Source organism: Clytia hemisphaerica, unplaced genomic scaffold (assembly GCF_902728285.1).
Source record: "Clytia hemisphaerica strain Z4C2 unplaced genomic scaffold, Clytia hemisphaerica genome assembly, whole genome shotgun sequence".
NCBI lineage: Eukaryota > Metazoa > Cnidaria > Hydrozoa > Leptothecata > Clytiidae > Clytia > Clytia hemisphaerica.
Genome location: NW_027104529.1, coordinates 7,270 through 25,536, shown reverse-complemented (window position 1 = coordinate 25,536; position 18,267 = coordinate 7,270). Strand labels below are relative to the sequence as shown.

Below are 18,267 nucleotides of genomic sequence, written 5' to 3'. Positions count from 1 at the left end.
GTCTGTTTGTTTTTGTGTCACTTCCGTTTTCGCAAGCAATATTATTTTGTTTTGATTGACAGATCGGATAGAGCCTGGTTTAGACTTTATTCAGCCTTAGTTTTGAAATTTAAGGCCCATCTACATTTTGTAATTTTAATTTCTGCCCAGCTTTGCCTGATCCTGTTCTTCTCTTTTCTTTTGTTTGAAATGTTTTCGAATGTATTTAACGATCGTATTTATTAATGACATTCGAATTCTTTTCAAAACAAAACAAGTTTCTTTTATAGAAAAGAACATTTCCAATGTAAAATCATAACATAAAAATCAAAACATAAAAATCAAAAAGTTTGTCGACAAAGGGCGATAAAAAGCAAAAGGAGAATTGGTGCATGTCACTAGTCCGACACTTTCTAGTCCGACAGTAAAATAGTCCGAATCTATAAAATAAATTTAAAATTTGGAAGTCTTTTTTTCCGACGTAACTTTTGTCCGAAAACGAAAGATTTTTGGGTGTCAAATGTTGAATAAGGGTTTTTCACTGAGATAATATTAATAAAAGTTGATTTTGGCGGAATTTTGGCATAATTAGAAATAAAGGAACAATCAGGGTTGTAAATCACTAAAGAAGAGTCGTAAAAACAGCTAAATCCAATTTCTTGACTCTTGAAAGCCTAATCCTAAGAAGCTTACCAAAATTTAAGAAAAGTCGGGTTTAGGGGCCTAACCTCAAAATTGGAACTTTGGATTTTTATAAAATATGTGACTCCTCTTCCGCGATTCATATTACGTTTTTTATATGTTTTTTTTTTACTCGTTGTCGGACAAAATTGTTGTCGGAATACTGACGCATTCGTCAAACCCAACGTCGGACATTTATACTGTCGGACTAGAAAGTGTCGGACTACTGACGACCTCCCGGAGAATTAGTCCACCTCTTTCTTCACATAAAAACATTCGAGTCGTCGTTTCTGTTAAAAAGGGTGTACGTTGTTTTACATATTTAATTTGTAAGCAATTTAGAATTGTCTTATTATCTTTTTAATATGGTAAAAACAAAGAGATGCACTATTCTTTGTGGCTGTCCCGCTTTTTCCTGAAGAATTGTCATTTCTACATTTCACTCCTCTACCATGACACACAATTTTTTCAAATTAGAGAACTGAACGGCGTTATTGACGCAAACCAAGCGAGAAAAATATCTACACTGGAGTTTAAAAAATGGATCCTGTCAGATATGAATTATATCGGGGTATCTGGTAAATTTTTGACAGAAAGAAAATCAAAAAAACTTAGTAGACGCAAAATTGAAAAATTTTATAATTTCCACCCTGAAAATTGTCAAAAATTACCAAAAGTCGACCCTGTCAGATGAAATCTTGAAAATTAGCAAATTAAAGACCCTGTCAGATATCTTCAGAGCCGAAAAAGGGACCCTTACCAGCGGCACAATCCAAATATGGTTAAGAGATGAGACACCCGGGGAGGGCTAGAGTCATACTTTGAAGAGATTCCTTTTTTTATCCATTGGACTTTTAGTGCGTTCAGCTACAGCTAGTTAATTATAAAAATAGTTATTTGAAATTTTTTGCGTTTTGTTGGAAAAAGATTTCGCGGATAAGAAGTTTCTAAATTTACATTTGGACTTAAAAATCCGCAAAATGTAATACCCGCCAAAATTTATCTCATTAAAGTATTTTAAAGGACATCGTTTCATTCTGCCGCTTCCGTTCTGTGCATGCGCAAATTTGAAATGTTCTAATGTTAATCTTGCTTAGTCAACATAAGAGTATCTTTAATGAAAAAATGCCGAATTTAGAAAAATTAGAATGATTAAGACAGTGTTAAAATGACCTCGATTTTGAAATAATTAAGTGTAAAGATATAGAGTCTGCAGACTCCGTAAGGATTCCATACTATACTTGTGGAAATATTGTACTGATAAACTATGATTCTACTTCTATAGAAAATTCGACAACAATTAATGACGAAGACGAAAAAATGACTGAGGAGGGATCAACTATCAATGAAGATTCAGGTGATCAAGTTCAAAATGTCGTCCTTGCTGACTTAAAGCTAAGAAAACCGAAAATCGATTTACTTAGATCTATTTTGGCTGGAAAGTGAAGAATTTTTTTGCTAACATTATTTTTATCAATTTTGTTGCCTTTTTCTATTTTTTACCATTTTTTAGAAAGATCTATACCATATTAGGCTATACTAAAAGCAAACATATAATCAGCTCTCAAAGAAACTATGTATTTAAAACGATATTTTTCAATCGGTAGCTAAGCTTATAAGTGTTTATGGTTAATGCAGGGTTATATCACAAAGAACCCCTCGAAACCTCGAATGTTCAGTGGAGTCTGGTAATTTTAATATTCGAATCTTTCTGCAATTTAAACTAATTCTTAATTCCCATCAAGGGAGACTCTCGCAAAATACTCATTTTTTTTTATTTGAACAATGCAGACTAGCGGTTGCGAGTAGGAATTAGCAAGAGTTGACTGTATAACGAATGATAGATGCATATTCATAACAAATCCCTCAGTAGGACTGGGTATAAAGAAACACTCAGCTAAGCTTTTCTTCCAGGAAACTCCCTTTTTCCTTTCATTGTTCAATTATATTTGTATACATCTTTGCTATATTTTGAATTTGTTTTGAAAAATGTTTTAATTCGGTTGAGTGAGTTTGTGCATCGAAGTAGAACTAATTGTTTTGTATACCTTTAGCGACTTGTATGCAGCTAGATTTTCTGTTGCAGAAGTCTATGGACAACTGAAGTTGTTGTGCGTCTGTGGTGCACACATTTTTTTTTTTCATTTTCACTCACGTGGTAAGGTATTTTTGTAATCATTTTTCTTTAAAGGTTTTGTTTTTAAATAAGGTTGATATATAGTTTGCTTACTCGTCAATTTTAATTCTCGAGTTTTTACACATTAGATCGATACGAATGTGGAGCAAGATTGGTCAGAAATAGGAAAAGAAACACATTTTTTGCTTATTTCAGCATAACATAACAAAAGGCAAACACTGTCCTGATATGAAATATGTGTCTGATATGAAACGGGAACACTAATGTAAAAACAAAACCTTTAAATCGTGTCCACAACTTCAGATGACTTTTGATGTTAGGCGTTGCTATGGACACCAACATGGTACTTCTTTCGATTTCCCCTTATTTTTGCCAATATTACAATTGATTTGTCCAACTTTGAATTATTATAACAGTTTTATTTTTTTAAGACCTGAATGACAGGACGTAAAAATGCATACAAAATGGACATTTCTGGGTAAGGATCTTTTCTAATACAATTGCTCAAGAATATGAATTTGACCTTGAGTCTAAATTTTCCAGGCTAGAAAATTCAATAGAATTGATTCTCAGACGTTTCGAGGCTCTTTCTCTAAAATTTATGTCAGGTTTTCAGTCAATTTTTTTCAAATTTTTCCAAATCATTATCTTTGTGTCTCATTTGGTATATTTCTGTTTTTGCTTACCAAAATATTTGCCACGATGTTCAAAGATTGATTTAGTTTGGTATTCCTTTTCAGCTCTGATGATCGCAATAATAACGACAACACAAGGACAACATTACTCAAAACAAGAAAAAGGAATGTCGATTTCATTGTTCCAATTCGATCCAGCAACATTAGGGCTTTACAATCACGCCCAAGCTAACCACATATCACACCACGGGCGTGGGCGCTTACCACTTCACGCCAACCCACGCCGACGTAAAAAGACCAATGTCAAGCCACAAAAGCGAACGAAAAATCCTGATAAAATTTTCACGAATTCGACTGCTCAGTTTGCCAATAAAACAGATACAGTTAAACAGCTGAGCATGAATCCATCACCGAACCAAAATGACGCGAAGGAGCATTTGACCAATGTTAAATTTGACAGCCTACTTAAAAATTCCTCATCTCTCATACAACCATCTAATATGACTCTCCTCTCTGGTCAAAATGCAACAAAAGCTAACACCACGAAAGAAAAACCTAAGGAAGAGTTGTTATTTTACCGAAATAAGACCAATACAGGATCCACAGATAATTCAGAGAAAGTCAACAGCGTTAAATTGACTAAAACAACTCCACCCGAAATTCACCAGGAAAATGTGCCAATATTAAAGGAAGTCAATGCTACAATATCGAAAAATGCTACTTTAAACAACAAAGATAACACCTCGAATTTTACTTCAAACTATAGAAATTCAACGATGAATCTAAGCAAAAATGCAACAGTATCGAATCCTCAGAACCATACTTTATCTCAACCAGCAAATACTACATTAAACTTAAACAAGACAATCTCAGCTATATCGTCCGCTAAGTTTCTCCAGAACGAAACCACTGTATTTGATGTCGATTACAAACGCAAACGAAATGAAATTCTCGCTCAATACATCCCTTTGCATAACGTATCCAGAGCTGACCGCAATTCTTCGTTTCAAGCAGGCTCTAGGAAACATCTCAAGCACCAAATGTTTCCAGAGTGTTATCGGTGTACAAAAAACTCTACTTATCCAGAATGCGTACGGCAATCAAAAATCTTGAAATGTAATCAAGGCTTGAATAATATTTGTTTCGCAAGATCACATAAGAAGAAAGACAATAATTTTATCACTTATGAAATGGGATGCACCAATCATAGGCAGTGCTTGAAAGCACGTGCATTTCCTTGTAGAGGTTTGTTCCTATATCGATCAGTTCGGTGTTATCTCTTTTATTTGGGACGTGTCATTATATACATTAAAAGTGAGGTTTTTTAAAGGAAGTTTTTATTGGACGAATCTTAATTTGACATAATTCTTATTTCGTCCAGTAAAAAGTGCGTAGCATGTAAAACTACATACCTTTTGGTAATTTATATATTTTATGCATAATTTTCACGATCGAAAAAATATTGTTTAATTTCCAATGGATTTTCCACATGTAGAAATATAAAAAGATTTGCTGATTAAATTTCTATTTCTGGCGGGACTAATAAAAACGGGGAGCTCCCCTCCTCTTGAAAAAAACTTGAAAATCTTCAGAGATGCCTTAAATTTAAAGAATTTAAACTGATAAACTTATTTCAATTTCTTTTTGCAGATGGTTCAAAACGCTGTTTCACGTGTTGTCAATTCAATAGATGCAATGCAAGTCCCCATCACGGTGTCTTCGAAACGGATGAGATTAATCTTGATGAACTGACAAAAGAAAAAGGAAAAGAGAAAAATGCTTCGACGTTGAAAAAATGTAACAATGCACTGGTTGTCATGGCAACACTCCTAATTTTCTTCCTACTCTCATAACCATCATATATATATTTGATGAATAATCATTGACATCTCAAAAGTCAAACTGTCAAATCGAGGTAATGGTAAACAGTTTATCATGTTGTGACATATGGTATCGTTTGAATTCATTTTCTTTCTTGACCATCTCGTCCCGTTCTTTAATAACACAAATCAAGATTATAATTAGCATACCTCATTATTTTAAGAAATCAATGAAACATCATCTTTTCTGGGATTTACTTTGTCGATTGGACAGCAATTTGATTCCACGACTGACTGATGTATTTATTGATCTCAAACAATCTGGCTCTAGTGCACGTTTGATATTTTATTACCTTCAAGAAGCCTTTGCCATCGTAATAAGCCTTGTCACCAGGTCAAGAAAATGTGAAGATTTCTCTTACTTTCTATGATCAGATTTAACATCGGTAACCAGATGGGAGATTTAACCGTTACCAACTGATCAAAGAAAAAGGAAAATGAGATTGACTGTCTCGCAAAGAACCCTGGAAACTCAAATAATAATAACGTAACAATTTTTATTGACTCCGTGTATTTTTAACTCAATACTGGAACGATAGTACTTCGATTGTATTGGAACAAACTTGTATAATATAAAAACCAACAATGAAAATAACTGTTTGGCTCGTGTGTTAGCAGGCCCGAAATAAATACATGAATGGCATTTTTTTGACGTTTATCCAACGTCCACATCATCCATATGAATGGCATTATTTTAAATGACTTGATTTTTACAGATCTTTCATTATGTACCGTAAATTTTCTCTAAGAACAAAAATAAATACGTTATCACAAATTATAAAATAATCATTTTTGCCTATTGGCTGTGATGCTCTTAGATTCTCCTATCTTTTGTTTGAGGGAAAGGATACAAAATTCACCAAAAGTCACCTGTAAAAAATTTTAGTTGAACCGAGCTATTTAAAAAGTCTCCAATTTACCCAAAGGACAATAGTCTATTCACGATAAGTGTGTACTCTTTTTTCATTTATCTACCGGGTGCACCAAAAAAAAGTATACAACTTTGTCGAGATATTTGTGAGCTTCAGGATTTAAATTTTTTGTTCGTTCTTCTTTTATTGTATAGAGGATGCTCTAACTTGAATTTTGAGCCATCATACATTAAATTTGAAAAAGGAGTTCGAAAGTTATTTCCAAAAAACTGACTTTTTTTCCATGTCGAAATTTCAAAAAATCATTAAAAACAGCGAGCAAACTTTGTTCTTGACACTTACCTTTCTTTACACATAAAAATACCAAAAAATACAACTGTGCTCATCAAAACTCGTTACGGAATTTAAGAATATGGTAAAACAAGCTATTCCCACGTGGGATAATATTTTTGGAAAGGCTGAAATTTTTTTTTGGAAATCTCCAAGAGAGGTTTTGATGTTATGTGTGTGCTATGTGAGAAAACTTTTGAAAAAATAGATCACCATTCTTCGACTAGTTGCTCAAAGAACTTGGGTCTGCATTGAGTTTGCTGGTGTTGGAAATGTTCATGACATGCAAATAAGATGGAGAAACTGTTGGCAAAATATAAGATAGGAGAAAAAGGAATAAAAAAAACAATGAAATTGTGTTTTTGTCATTTTGTCTTATTTATAGCGTGATTGCTGTTTTTAATGATTTTTTTAAATTTCGACATGGAAAAAAAGTCAGTTTTTTGGAAATAACTTTCTAACTACTTTTTCAAACTTAATGTATGATAGCTCAAAATTCAAGTTAGAGCATCCTCTATACAATAAAAATAGAATGAACAAAAAATTTAAATCTTGAAGCTCACAATATCTCGACAAACCTGTATACTTTTTTTTGGTGCACCCGGTATAACTTTTGAAGAAATTCCTCAATCTTTATAAATTTGGTAAAGTTGGAAAGATATTTGTAAGTGGAACAATTTGGAATAAAAAAATCTATAAAAAATTCTGAAAATGAAGATGAAAATGAAGAAGAAAAAAATGAAGATCTTGTAGAAAGGTGCTATAGTTATCATTTTCACTGAAGTGATTCCTTCATCATCGAACGTCATCAATGTGAAAAAATTTCTCAAAAATAATCATTAAGTGAAAAGATATCAAACAAAGTTTTAAGCTGATTGACGTCTAAAAACGCTGTTTTCTGCTGTTTTTTGGGGTCAATCACTTATTAACTTTGTATCATAACTCTATATTGAATAAATATTTTAGTGAATATTCTTTCACAGTGATGACCTCCTAAGATCAAAGAATCTCTCCAGTGAAAATGAAAGCTATAGGACTTCTCTACAAGATCTTCATTTTCTTCTTCTTCATTTTCATCTTCGTTTTTAGAATTTGTTTAAAGACTTTTTTACTTCAAATTGTTCCACTCACAAATATCTCTCCAACGATACCAAATTTATAAAGAACGAAGAATTCCTTCAAAAGTTATAGCTAAAAGAAAAAAGAGTGCACACTTATCGTGAACAGACTTTAAGTTGCTCTCAGAAGGCCAAAACTATTAAAGTTGTTTCCGAATGTATTCTCCAGGAAGAGTAATAGCAAATTATTATACTTAGGGAGAATGTAACCCTCGACCAGAGAAATACGAAATCTTGGAGTTGTGGAAAAAACTGGAAAACACGTTAACACTTTTTATTTTTCTTTCCAGAGAAAATAAAATCAAGAACTAGGTTAACAAATTTGATTGTAATATAAAGCTAGTTGTAATCCACGGAGCGAAATCTAAAACTACGTGGTGGGTTGGTCATCACCGATAGAAATTGCAGCCACACGGAAACATTATTTGATGGTATCTTTCCTCTGATAGGTATGTACAAATCTTTTAATGATGAACTCACCATCCTGTCTTGAAGTTTAAGAGGTTTCCTTGCTCGGGCAGTGGCGCCAAAACACTCTTCAAAACATTTACTACCGTGTCAATTTCCTTTGTTTTCGCTCCTTCTCCAGTGTTAAACTCATCACAATGATTCTAACCAAAGACATGTGCTATAAACATATCTTTCAATCCTGTTTTTTATTTTGTATTTCATCATAGATCCAGTCTAAACCTTCATAAAGACCTTCACCTGTCGAAGCAGAAGTTCCTTGGATATGCCAACTTCGATCTTTGATTTCGTTCAATTCTAATTTTTCGGTGATTTCTAATGTGCTCATTGCGTTCGGTAAGTCCTATTATAAAGATTATTCAATCTCATTTCCTTATTTTAATCTCCGTTTTTAGAGAGAGGATAACAATTTATCTTAATCCTTTTGAGTTCTACAGTGTGTTCCAAAAAAAGCCGTTTCAATGAGATATTCAATTATCTTGGGAATCTAATATCTATTGATTGAGCGGGAAGTTTAATCTTACTTCAATTATTCTAAATCCAATCGGGTACCTTACGTGTTTTTTTATAAGCATATAAAAATCCGAAAACAGGATCAGAGATAATACTGCTTATATCCATACTACAAAATAGCTTATACTTTTTTTCATAGGCTCGAGGTAATGCTTAGTATATGCTTAATTTTTTCCCATATCTGAGCCTAGACATGCTTATAAGTGCAATGCTTATAAAAAAACATGTTTAGCCGGGTAGTTGGGTTGGAATAAGCAGTAGGAGGAGAAAAAACCTCAAAACTTGATAAGCGGGGAGGGGGTGGAATAAAAATGTCCTGGGTGGAAAATGATGCTAATACAGGAGAATTAGGGCAAAAGGGGGAAGTTTTAAAAACAGTTTCCCAAAAAATAATAAGCGGGGGATAAGAATGAAAATTAGCGGGGACGCTTATTAGGTACCCGAGAGTGTAATGAGTTTTGAGGATTTTATTTATCCGCTTTTTTGGGACACTGTATAATTTAAAAAATTTGGAAACCTGTGAATCAGCATTCAGAAAAAAAGTCTTTCTACAGACCCTCGATTTAACCCGATTTTAAGAGTAAGCCTTGTACAAATTTTGACATCGCACCTGTTTATTGGCAAAAACTATAATTGGATAATGTTGAGCTTCGTCTTTAATTAATATGCAATGATATAAAGTGGATTTTGTTTCTTCAATGTAATCACGGCTTGTCGAATCTACCACGTAGATAATACCTAAAGATAGTGAAAAAAAGACTTAATGAACTTTTCTACCTTAAGCGTTTAGATTGTTGATAGGTGTTTTAAATCCAAGAAAGTTTTCAATAGTAGTTTTGAATAGTAAGTAAAGTCTGAAATTAGCTATCAATTTACCGTTGAAAAGATAATTCAGAGCGCTATAATTTTTTAGGAAAATGATTTCAAAAATATTTTTCAATTTAATCTTTTGTCTATAAATGATTTTAGCTACTTTAATGGAATTAATTTTCGCGGGGATTAAGTTTTGCGTTTGAGCTCATCCGTGAAATTTTGAGATATCCGCGGGGACTTAATTTCGCGGACGGTACTATTGAGTGACAATATTTTCACGATTTTGTGCCTTATACTGTCAAATCATGCATGATAAAGTATATGATTGTTCTCTTACATAGAACTACAGTAGACTTGAACTCGGATCTCTCCTTAAGGGCTCTGACCATAGTCAGAAAATTGATTTTCGTATCTGAACATAAAAGCTATGTTTTAGATCCTTTAACACTTTTACCTAAGAATTGCCTTTATAAATTGCTTTTTAATCAAACCCCTTAAGAGTAATTAAGAACTTAATTGCAAAAATGACGTTATGAACTTTAAAAAGACGTTAATAATATGTTGCATCGCCTTCTTTTATAAAAAGTGCTAAGTTTTAATGGGTAATTAACCTTTTTGTTTCCAACTTTTTTCAAACTGTCCGCAACGAATTGAACTATTTTAAATTTTGCGGAAAATCTTTCTAAAAAGATGTGTCAAAAGTTATGACTGTTTTTTCAAGCAAAATCCAGATGAAAAATTGATGAAAAACCACTACTTTGAAGATTTAGAGACAAAGAAGCATTAAGAAAAATTTTCCGCAAAAATTTTTATTGTTCGGTAAAAGATACACCATCTACTGCGAAAAATGTTTCAAAAAGTTTTTTCTTCGCCGAAACTAAGCTCTTCAAAGTTGAAATACTCTTTCTCGCAAAAGTCTTCATTTTCTTTTTCATCAAATTTTTTCAATGCAATTTTTGAATTTTCAGATTCAGGAATAGTTTGCCTAACAGAAAATGTATAACATGCCATAGTTTTGTTGGTTAAATCAGTCAGAAAACACATTTTAAACACGGCAATTATGAAAAATTCACTATGGTCAGAGCCCTTAAGTTAACAATGCCTTCGTAACTCGAACAAATTTGTGTTCCTCATGCGGGTTCGAGTTATGAAGACTATATCACGTTGATAATTAGAGGCTCTAGAAGAAATTGAAGAAATGGCTTTCTGAAACTCAGACGATATTTATAGGTTGTGGGTGCTAGGAAACCACTAACAATCTTTTCAAACTATACGATTAATCAAAAGGGGTCAAATGTAACATTTTATACAAAGCCCTATAATTTTCACTAAAACAATTCTTTCTGACATTTTATACAACAAATAAATATTATATACCTTGATAATGTTCGAAATAATGACGCCATAATGGAGGTATTTTGCAGCCCCCTCCGATGTCAAGAATTCTGAAATAATTTCCATTGTGTAATATGTCTTCTGATTGGAAACCTTCATAAAATAAGATTTACCAATTTACCAATTTTGTAACATATGTTTTTACACAGCTTTTTAATTTTTTAGTTACATCTGATGATTGCTTAGAGCATGAAACTCCGAGTTATGGATTTTTAAATTTTTTGGTTTTGAAATATATTTTTGATTAAAATAAGAATGATTGAGTTTAAAGCCGATCGCCAGAGGTGAATCTTCAACCTTTCGCAAGCAAGAAAAAGTGAAGCCTTTAGATATACGCCACTCTTCGGATGACGAAATGAAACTTTTTCTTTGTTTTTGCGTTTTACATTTTCAAATTTGGCAGTAAATCTTACTTTTTCCAATCCAAACCTTACTTATTCCAATCCAGCATTTGTATGAAAATCACGCAGACCCATGTAGGGAATGAGTGGCTTCAAATCCTACATTGGTAAGTGTGTGACCGCAGTCGAGGGTGACCCTTTTCTCTAGTTGTCTACCTGAAGGTAGGGAAGGGCGCCATTCCTTTCCCTGGATTGCTCCACTTACCCTTGATCTTTCTCTTTAGTACTGAGCATCAAGCAGAGAGGTATCAAGAACCATTTTTATTCTACCTTCGTGTACGACAAAGAAGAAGGCAAAATAAAGGAAAACTATTTACCTACTGTTGGTATAACTTTCATCAATTCTCCAAGCAATAAACGATACAAAATTGATGTTTTGCCAGCTGAATTGATTCCCAGTAGTAATAAAGAAGTTCGTTTATTCAAACCAAGACAATCTCTGAGGGAGTTCAGCATCGTTCCTTTAGATGCCTATCTTTATCTATACGTTAGTTGTTTGGACCTCCTCACTATGCAAACTTTTCACTTGAACACCAGACCAAAGTTTTGATTTGATTTTATTCTTTTTCTATTTTGACCTATGATAATAGAGGATAAATTAGTAAGCAGAGTATTTGTACAAGCTTTGAGTTTTACCATTTTGTTATGACTGCAATACAAAGATGCCACAATGAAGGCTTTTGCACCCTCAAAATTCAGCGGGTCTGAAAAAAATTGTTTTGCGTGAAATTTTTACTTCGAGAGCGCCTAAAAATATACATAAAGTAATAATTTTATCCTCGATATTCAATGAATTACGATTTACATAACTAAGGTTAAAATCATGTGGAATTGCACTAAAACTGTTCATTGCGCCTTTTTTAAACTTTATGGTAACAAAATGATTTTATTTTGAAGCTTAATTGAAGTAAGAAAATTTTTATAGAAATATTTTTATATTTAACCAGTCGACCCAGGGCAGCCAAAATAAAATTAATGAAAAGAAACCTCCAAAGATTACACCAAAGACCATAAACAATTTTGCATGTATCATCATGACCAATCATGTCTTCTTGGAAAATGAACGCGGCTCTGTTTTCCTCTTTTTCATGTTTTCATGTAACAGAAAGCTGTATCTTCACTAGCAAGTGGAGAATTATCCAATTTTTGTTAAGAAGTTTTTCTAAAAAATTGCTAAAAAAATTTCATCCAACCCCAAAAATAATATAACCGAATTCGTTCTTTCAATCCAAGACTTGAATGTGTTCAACATTGAGTCTTTCACTGCTTGTTGGTGTTGCTGTCTTAGATTTGATGAATGGTGTCCCAGTTAACTAACATTTCCTTGATAGCCTTAATAGTAGAATAGTAGAACTGCATGTAGCTTTAATGTTTTTTTATGTATTTTGCTTTTTGATTTTTATTGAGTTGTCAATCTATAATGAGAATGGTATAATTATAATTACTCAGGATCTTGGATAAATAGGTTTGAAGACTGACTGTATTGACATTTTCATAATACTGAGGTTTAGCATACCAGGATAATCACGGACGAAAAATGTAATAGGCTAGTTAAAATACGAAATTTGATTGGTTGAAACTCACTAGCCTGTTAAATTTTCGTTCGTCGTCGTGATTATACCGATTTACTTAATCTCACTAATAAGATCTCTCGTATTAATCTCTCTCGTTACTCTTTGTAAAGGCTAAAACTGTCTGATGTAGTTAAATTAAAAACTTTTTTTATAAGAACAGGTGAATTTCTGTCAGATAAGCCTAGACTGTTGTTAATTTTGTGGCACTTTGAACCTCAATGATTTTATCCTGTTTAAAAGAGTAAGGCGAGACTAATTTAATTAGTTGTTTTACGGGCCCGACCGACCCTGAAATTCCAAAAATCAAAACAAAAATAAAATTGATTTTGGTGGTAGTACACTTTTTATTTTCATTGCTTTACAGGCTGTCATATTTTCGGTCGTTTTTCCAAGGTTTGAGAATTTTATGTTCAATTTTTGATTTCATCCTTGATGTCGTAGTTTTTGCTGCCTTTTTAGGAGATTTTATTGGTGAAATTCTACTTTTTATTTTTCCGCCGACCGACCGACCCTCTTTTTTGGATAGCTTGGCCCGTAAGAAAACAAATTAAATTGGTCTCGCCTAACTCATTTTAAAACTTGACGTCCTATTTTTGGTTCCTTGAACTTTGATTTGCCTAAACTTATTCTTTCCATGCTTGACGCTGGTCTTAAGTGTATAACTGTTATTATAAAAAGAGTTTACAGCATCAACTTTAATGCCGAAATCCAATTATCCTGGACTACGTAAAATGCTGTTTTCTGAATACTTTAAAAAATATCTTGCCATTTTAAAAGCCTAATTTAATGAAATATATTTTTTTTGAATTACAAGTTTTATATAAATATTTAAGGAAAGCTATATTTACAGGTGCTAGTGATTAATGATTTTAGTGTTTCAGATTTTAAACTATATACAATATATCTCATTGTTTGTATGCATACGAATATTACATGACTTTCTTTTTCTTCAAATCTTCAGCCAGCCAATCAAGTCCTTCATAGAGACCATTACCATTTCCTGCACAAGTAGCTTGTGTATACCAACTCCGATTTCGAATGTCGAGCAATCCTAATTTCTCAGTGATCTGTGATGCACTCAGTGCGTTTGGTAAGTCCTATAAAAAATGGTAATTTTTTTAAGTATTTCTTTAGCCAAAGGTTTGTTGGTGTTGAAAGCTGTTGCACCTCCGGGGGGAGCACTTAGGCGAGCCATAAGGGGACCATAAGGGTCCTTTTACACCCTCGTCTCTCACAGTGAAACCATAAAACAGCAATTGAGTTTCTGGCAGGGTCACAAAAATCGACTCCCTTGCATCACAGGGTCATAAATTTCGTAATAACAAGATATAAAACACGTCAAAAAAGGTGTGTGCAAGTGTTGCACTCAACCGTCACAATAGGTCATTTTGGCTGGAAATTTAGTGGGTTGAGGTATGGTCGTTTGATGGAGGGCCTAAAAATACCTTTACTAGTACTTGAATCTATTTATCAACTTTCTATTTGTTTTTTACCTGTTTATTAGCAAAGACAAGAAGTGAAGCATCCCTTAAGTCATGATCATTCAACATGTTATCCAGCTCCTCTTTGGCTTCTCCTATTCGTTCACGATCGTTTGAATCCACTACGAAAATGATGCCTGTGTGTGTGAGAAAGAAAAGGTACGCATCATTGATTTTTCTTTCTAATTTGGATATAGGTGTATATCCATTTCACCGTGGATATTTATTTACAGGCAAAAATGCTCTAAAATGCCCTGGAAGTGGCATTCTTAGGTTGCCAAATTTATGATTATTACATTATTATAGTATTTTGTAAATAATTGCTTCGTCTTGAATATTCTTATAGAGTACATTTTCATAAAAAAGCATTTAACTTGATTTCGTGAATGTTGAACAGACTTTTTGAGGCCAAATAAGTCTTGGACAGAATCTGAAATCAACTTATTAACAACATTAACAGGAGTAGACAAAAGTACGCCTTTAAAATTGTCAGGATGGGAGGGGCTTGTTATTCTTAATCCATGCAATTTCATTTTGAGCGTTTAACGCTTGGCCTCTGACCATGATAACCTTTGTTCTGTCTCACACTGATTCGTAAGCGTCAAGGTGCTAAGTACTTCATGCAGGTTTGAAACAACTTACCTTGTGTATTGGAGAAGTAGTGTCTCCATAATGGTCGAATCTTATGTTGACCACCAACATCCCATACGGTGAAATTGATATTCTTGTATTCTACTGTCTCCACGTTAAAACCTTTAGATAGAAATATAAAATTGAGAATCTACCCTGTTTAATCACTCTGTTGTTTTGAATCACGTTAGAACTTTTAAAACAAACAAAAATGAATTATACTTCTTGGTATCATGTGATGATGTTTTGATATTATTATAATTTACCATTGTGTAAATAAGATATACGAGACAACCAAATATTTTTGTAATCAAGTGTAGGTTTTGGATATGTTGTTTTGAATTACGTTAGAACTTTTAAAACAAACAAAAATGAATTATACTTCTTGGTATCATGTGATCATGTTTTGATATTATTATAATTTACCATTGTGTAAATAAGATATATGAGACAACCAAATATTTTTGTAATCAAGTGTAGGTTTTAGATGTGAAATGGTTTTCATTGCTTCCTGTGGCTCTACAAATTTAAATTTCTTGTTAGATTTCCTAAGAATTTGAGTGTTTTAGATTTTTTAAAGCTTTAAAATGTCTGTAACTCATGCTTTGGTCATGAAAGCTTTTTGTTCTTATAAAAAGAAGAAAATCACACATACCTATGGTTGGAATTGAAAGCACAACCTCTCCCAATTTCAATTTGTATAAAATAGTCGTCTTGCCAGCAGCATCTAGGCCGACCATCAAAATGCGAATCTCTTTCTTCCCAATAAATTGCTTGAAGATTGAATGCATGATACCCATCTTGTTTTAAAGTCAGTACAAATCTTTGAAATGTAATGTTATGTTTCTTTATCAGTTTCTTTCGAGTGAACAAAATTCTTTTTTTTTCTTCCTTCTTTTTTCGATGATTGATTGATTCTGCTGTGTGTCGTTTGAATAAACTCCATATTGAAGGTTTTTTATACTCTTTAAAAAATTCAAAAGTCTCGTCAAATTTTGCCACGCTGTAATAATCCACGCTATTCTTTCTCGCGTTTAAATATAACAGCGAAATTTCTTATGATAAACATCAGTGAAATACTTTTTGTACCTTTCAGCAGTTATTAGCTTGACGAGATTTCCCTATTCCATATTTAGTTGAGTCGGCTAAATTTCTCTCTATCAATTAATACGTAATCTATCATGAATAGCTTATTGAAATTCTTTTGATTGTTATTAATTTATGCGTTTCTCATCAAATTTCAACCTCCCAGCATAATTTATGTCAACGTGACTATTTTGATTTGTCAAATCAACTATAGACTACAACTCTCAAACTTTTATTTCAGCAGGAAACACTTGAGTCGCTGAGCGCTCAATAGCTCAAGCTATCTTATTCTTTAAAGAGGATGTGTAAATTATTTCATCATTTTCTCTGCTACATCGGGCCGAAATCTTTACATTGTACCTGTTTTTATAAGCATTGCACTCTTATAAGCATATCTGAGATGGGTATGGTAAAAATTGAAGCATATGCTAAGCATTACCTTGAACATAATACACTTCCTGTTTTTCCGACTTTACAGACTTTCGAAATTCCCCTATAATCTTCTAAGCATTTTATGCCTTGTCAATCTCTTAACCTAAGCATCTCCGAGAGCCAGTTTTTGGAGTTTTGTATACTTATAAAAAAACATACATTGCAAAAATGTATAGGAAATATGGTACAAATATTTTGTCGATGCCATTCATTTTTTAAGTTTGAATCAACAAGGTCTAATCTTGAGAAGATTATTTAACAACAATCCGTTGGTATTTAAGTCTTTGAGACCCATGGAGACCTGTTGTATATTTTCAGAAAGCTCTCAAAAAATTAAGGTTACAGATATATTGCAAGTATAGACAAGAAAGTTTTCTTGGTATAGATGATTTCTGTACCTAACTCGAGATATTAACCCTTAAAAACAATGTTTCTCAGCCAGAAACAGCTGTTTTGTCCAGTTTTTGCGCTTTGTGAAGCTCAATATCTCGAGTTAGGTACAGCAATCACCTATACTCGCAATATATCTCTAATCTAAATTTTTTGAGAGCTTTCCAAAAATATACAATAGGTCTCTATTTTCTCTTCACACTAAAGTGTCCGAAAGAAATTGGCACCCAAAGTTATTTTGATTCCCCTACCCTTTTCCAAAGCTTTCCAAAAATGTATTACAAGTGCTGTGACTAAAAAAATCGAGCGATTTTACAAATTTCCCCCAACTAAAGGTCGGCTGTGGCCACCTATAACTTATTTTTACATGGCACATCCTCATACTTCTTAGCATTTTGATTGAAAATGGAACCCCCTCGTAAGGGAGTTTCTAAACGTCGACCAGAAATGACGACCACGACCGGCGACCACGACCAGCGACCAGATAAATTTGGGTTATCGAGTTTTTTCTCTTTCTCCAACGTAGAGTGTCTCTCCTTATCATTTGAATATATTTAATATTGAAGAGTAAGCTCATCCCTGCCTCATCTCATTAAAGACACTTGCTAAATACGTAAAACAACTATTTTGACGCTCTTGGAGCTTGATTATGGTGTCAATTTCTATCCTTTTGTATTATCAGCATCACAATAATTAGTAGCACAAGATTTTTTGAAAATGGTTTGAGAAGCTTTGTATTTCATCATCAGATTGTTAATTCTGTCGAAATTAGTCATTTTGTCACCATAAAGACAATAGAATAATTGATTAGAATCATATCTCTAAAACTGGCCTTCTAAATTTTTGCTACTGACAAGTTCTATCTATTCATACTAAAAAAGGCATCTCATTCAGCATAATTAAAATATTGGGTTTAACAAAGCTTATAAACATCATACTTAATGACCTTGTCAATATTTTTGTCAAATAGTATCACTTTGTCAAGAAAACGACTGGTTACTTCAAAAGTCACTTTTTAGTATTCTGAGGACTTGATTTAAACATTCTACGGTGAAGAGAGCAGATAAACTCGATAATCCAAATTTATCTGGTCGCCGGTCGTGGTCGCTGGTCGTGGTCGCCATTTCTGGACGATGTTTAGAAACTCCCCCTCGTAAAGTTCAAAAAGTTACACAAAGAATTCATCATGTTTTTATTTTTCATTTATATCATGAATTGCTATTGTTTTAATCCTAATTTTTCCTTCCCTACTATACATCACTCGAAATCCGTAAACATATTTATGGTAATGGTTTTGCCAGAGGAATGTAAAGAGATGGAAAAACAGCTTCTTCAGAACAATAGACAAACGGCTCGTCATATACCAGGTCCTTTGCCCTTAAGGGAGTTTGTTTCGATCTAATGGATTTCTTTTGTTGTTGCTTTAAAAAAGTTGTATTATTAGCGTGGTAT

General features: G+C 33.1%; 3 protein-coding genes across 3 annotated transcripts in view; 2 read left to right on the top strand and 1 right to left on the bottom strand.

Annotated features, from left to right (window-relative positions):
* Nucleotides 1-2,233, top strand: part of LOC136822210 (WD repeat-containing protein 75-like) — a 28,981-nt gene extending 26,748 nt beyond the window's left edge. Inside the window, exon 21 of the mRNA XM_067078452.1 lies at nucleotides 1,946-2,233. Within this exon, the coding sequence (XP_066934553.1) occupies nucleotides 1,946-2,106 (161 nt within the window). The 3' untranslated portion in view covers nucleotides 2,107-2,233. The remainder of the gene's footprint in view (nucleotides 1-1,945) is intronic.
* A 497-nt stretch (nucleotides 2,234-2,730) lies between these two features.
* Nucleotides 2,731-5,369, top strand: LOC136822211 (ras guanine nucleotide exchange factor L-like). The gene is made up of 4 exons (XM_067078453.1): nucleotides 2,731-2,818; nucleotides 3,229-3,275; nucleotides 3,538-4,677; nucleotides 5,083-5,369. Exons 2-4 carry the CDS (start codon nucleotides 3,251-3,253, stop codon nucleotides 5,283-5,285), a joined length of 1,368 nt encoding a protein of 455 aa, XP_066934554.1. The 5' UTR covers nucleotides 2,731-2,818; nucleotides 3,229-3,250; the 3' UTR covers nucleotides 5,286-5,369.
* A 2,846-nt stretch (nucleotides 5,370-8,215) lies between these two features.
* LOC136822188 (ADP-ribosylation factor 3-like) lies at nucleotides 8,216-15,786 on the bottom strand. The gene is made up of 8 exons (XM_067078431.1): nucleotides 15,563-15,786; nucleotides 14,920-15,030; nucleotides 14,290-14,414; nucleotides 13,730-13,893; nucleotides 11,959-11,969; nucleotides 10,804-10,914; nucleotides 9,224-9,351; nucleotides 8,216-8,443 (listed from the first exon to the last, which is right to left on the bottom strand). Exons 1-8 carry the CDS (start codon nucleotides 15,705-15,707, stop codon nucleotides 8,276-8,278), a joined length of 963 nt encoding a protein of 320 aa, XP_066934532.1. The 5' UTR covers nucleotides 15,708-15,786; the 3' UTR covers nucleotides 8,216-8,275.
* Between the last annotated feature and the right edge of the window lie 2,481 nt (nucleotides 15,787-18,267).

Bases quoted from the DNA above. Each gene is read 5' to 3' on its own strand.
- LOC136822211 (XM_067078453.1), top strand. From the start codon at position 3,251: ATGCATACAAAATGGACATTTCTGG. The intron at 3,276-3,537 runs GTAAGGATCTTT...ATTCCTTTTCAG, and splicing joins TACAAAATGGACATTTCTGG to CTCTGATGATCGCAATAATA. The intron at 4,678-5,082 runs GTTTGTTCCTAT...TTCTTTTTGCAG, and splicing joins ACGTGCATTTCCTTGTAGAG to ATGGTTCAAAACGCTGTTTC.
- LOC136822188 (XM_067078431.1), bottom strand. From the start codon at position 15,707: ATGGGTATCATGCATTCAATCTTCAAGCAATTTATTGGGAAGAAAGAG. The intron at 15,031-15,562 runs GTATGTGTGATT...TTCTATCTAAAG, and splicing joins GCTTTCAATTCCAACCATAG to GTTTTAACGTGGAGACAGTA. The intron at 14,415-14,919 runs GTAAGTTGTTTC...TCACACACACAG, and splicing joins CTACTTCTCCAATACACAAG to GCATCATTTTCGTAGTGGAT.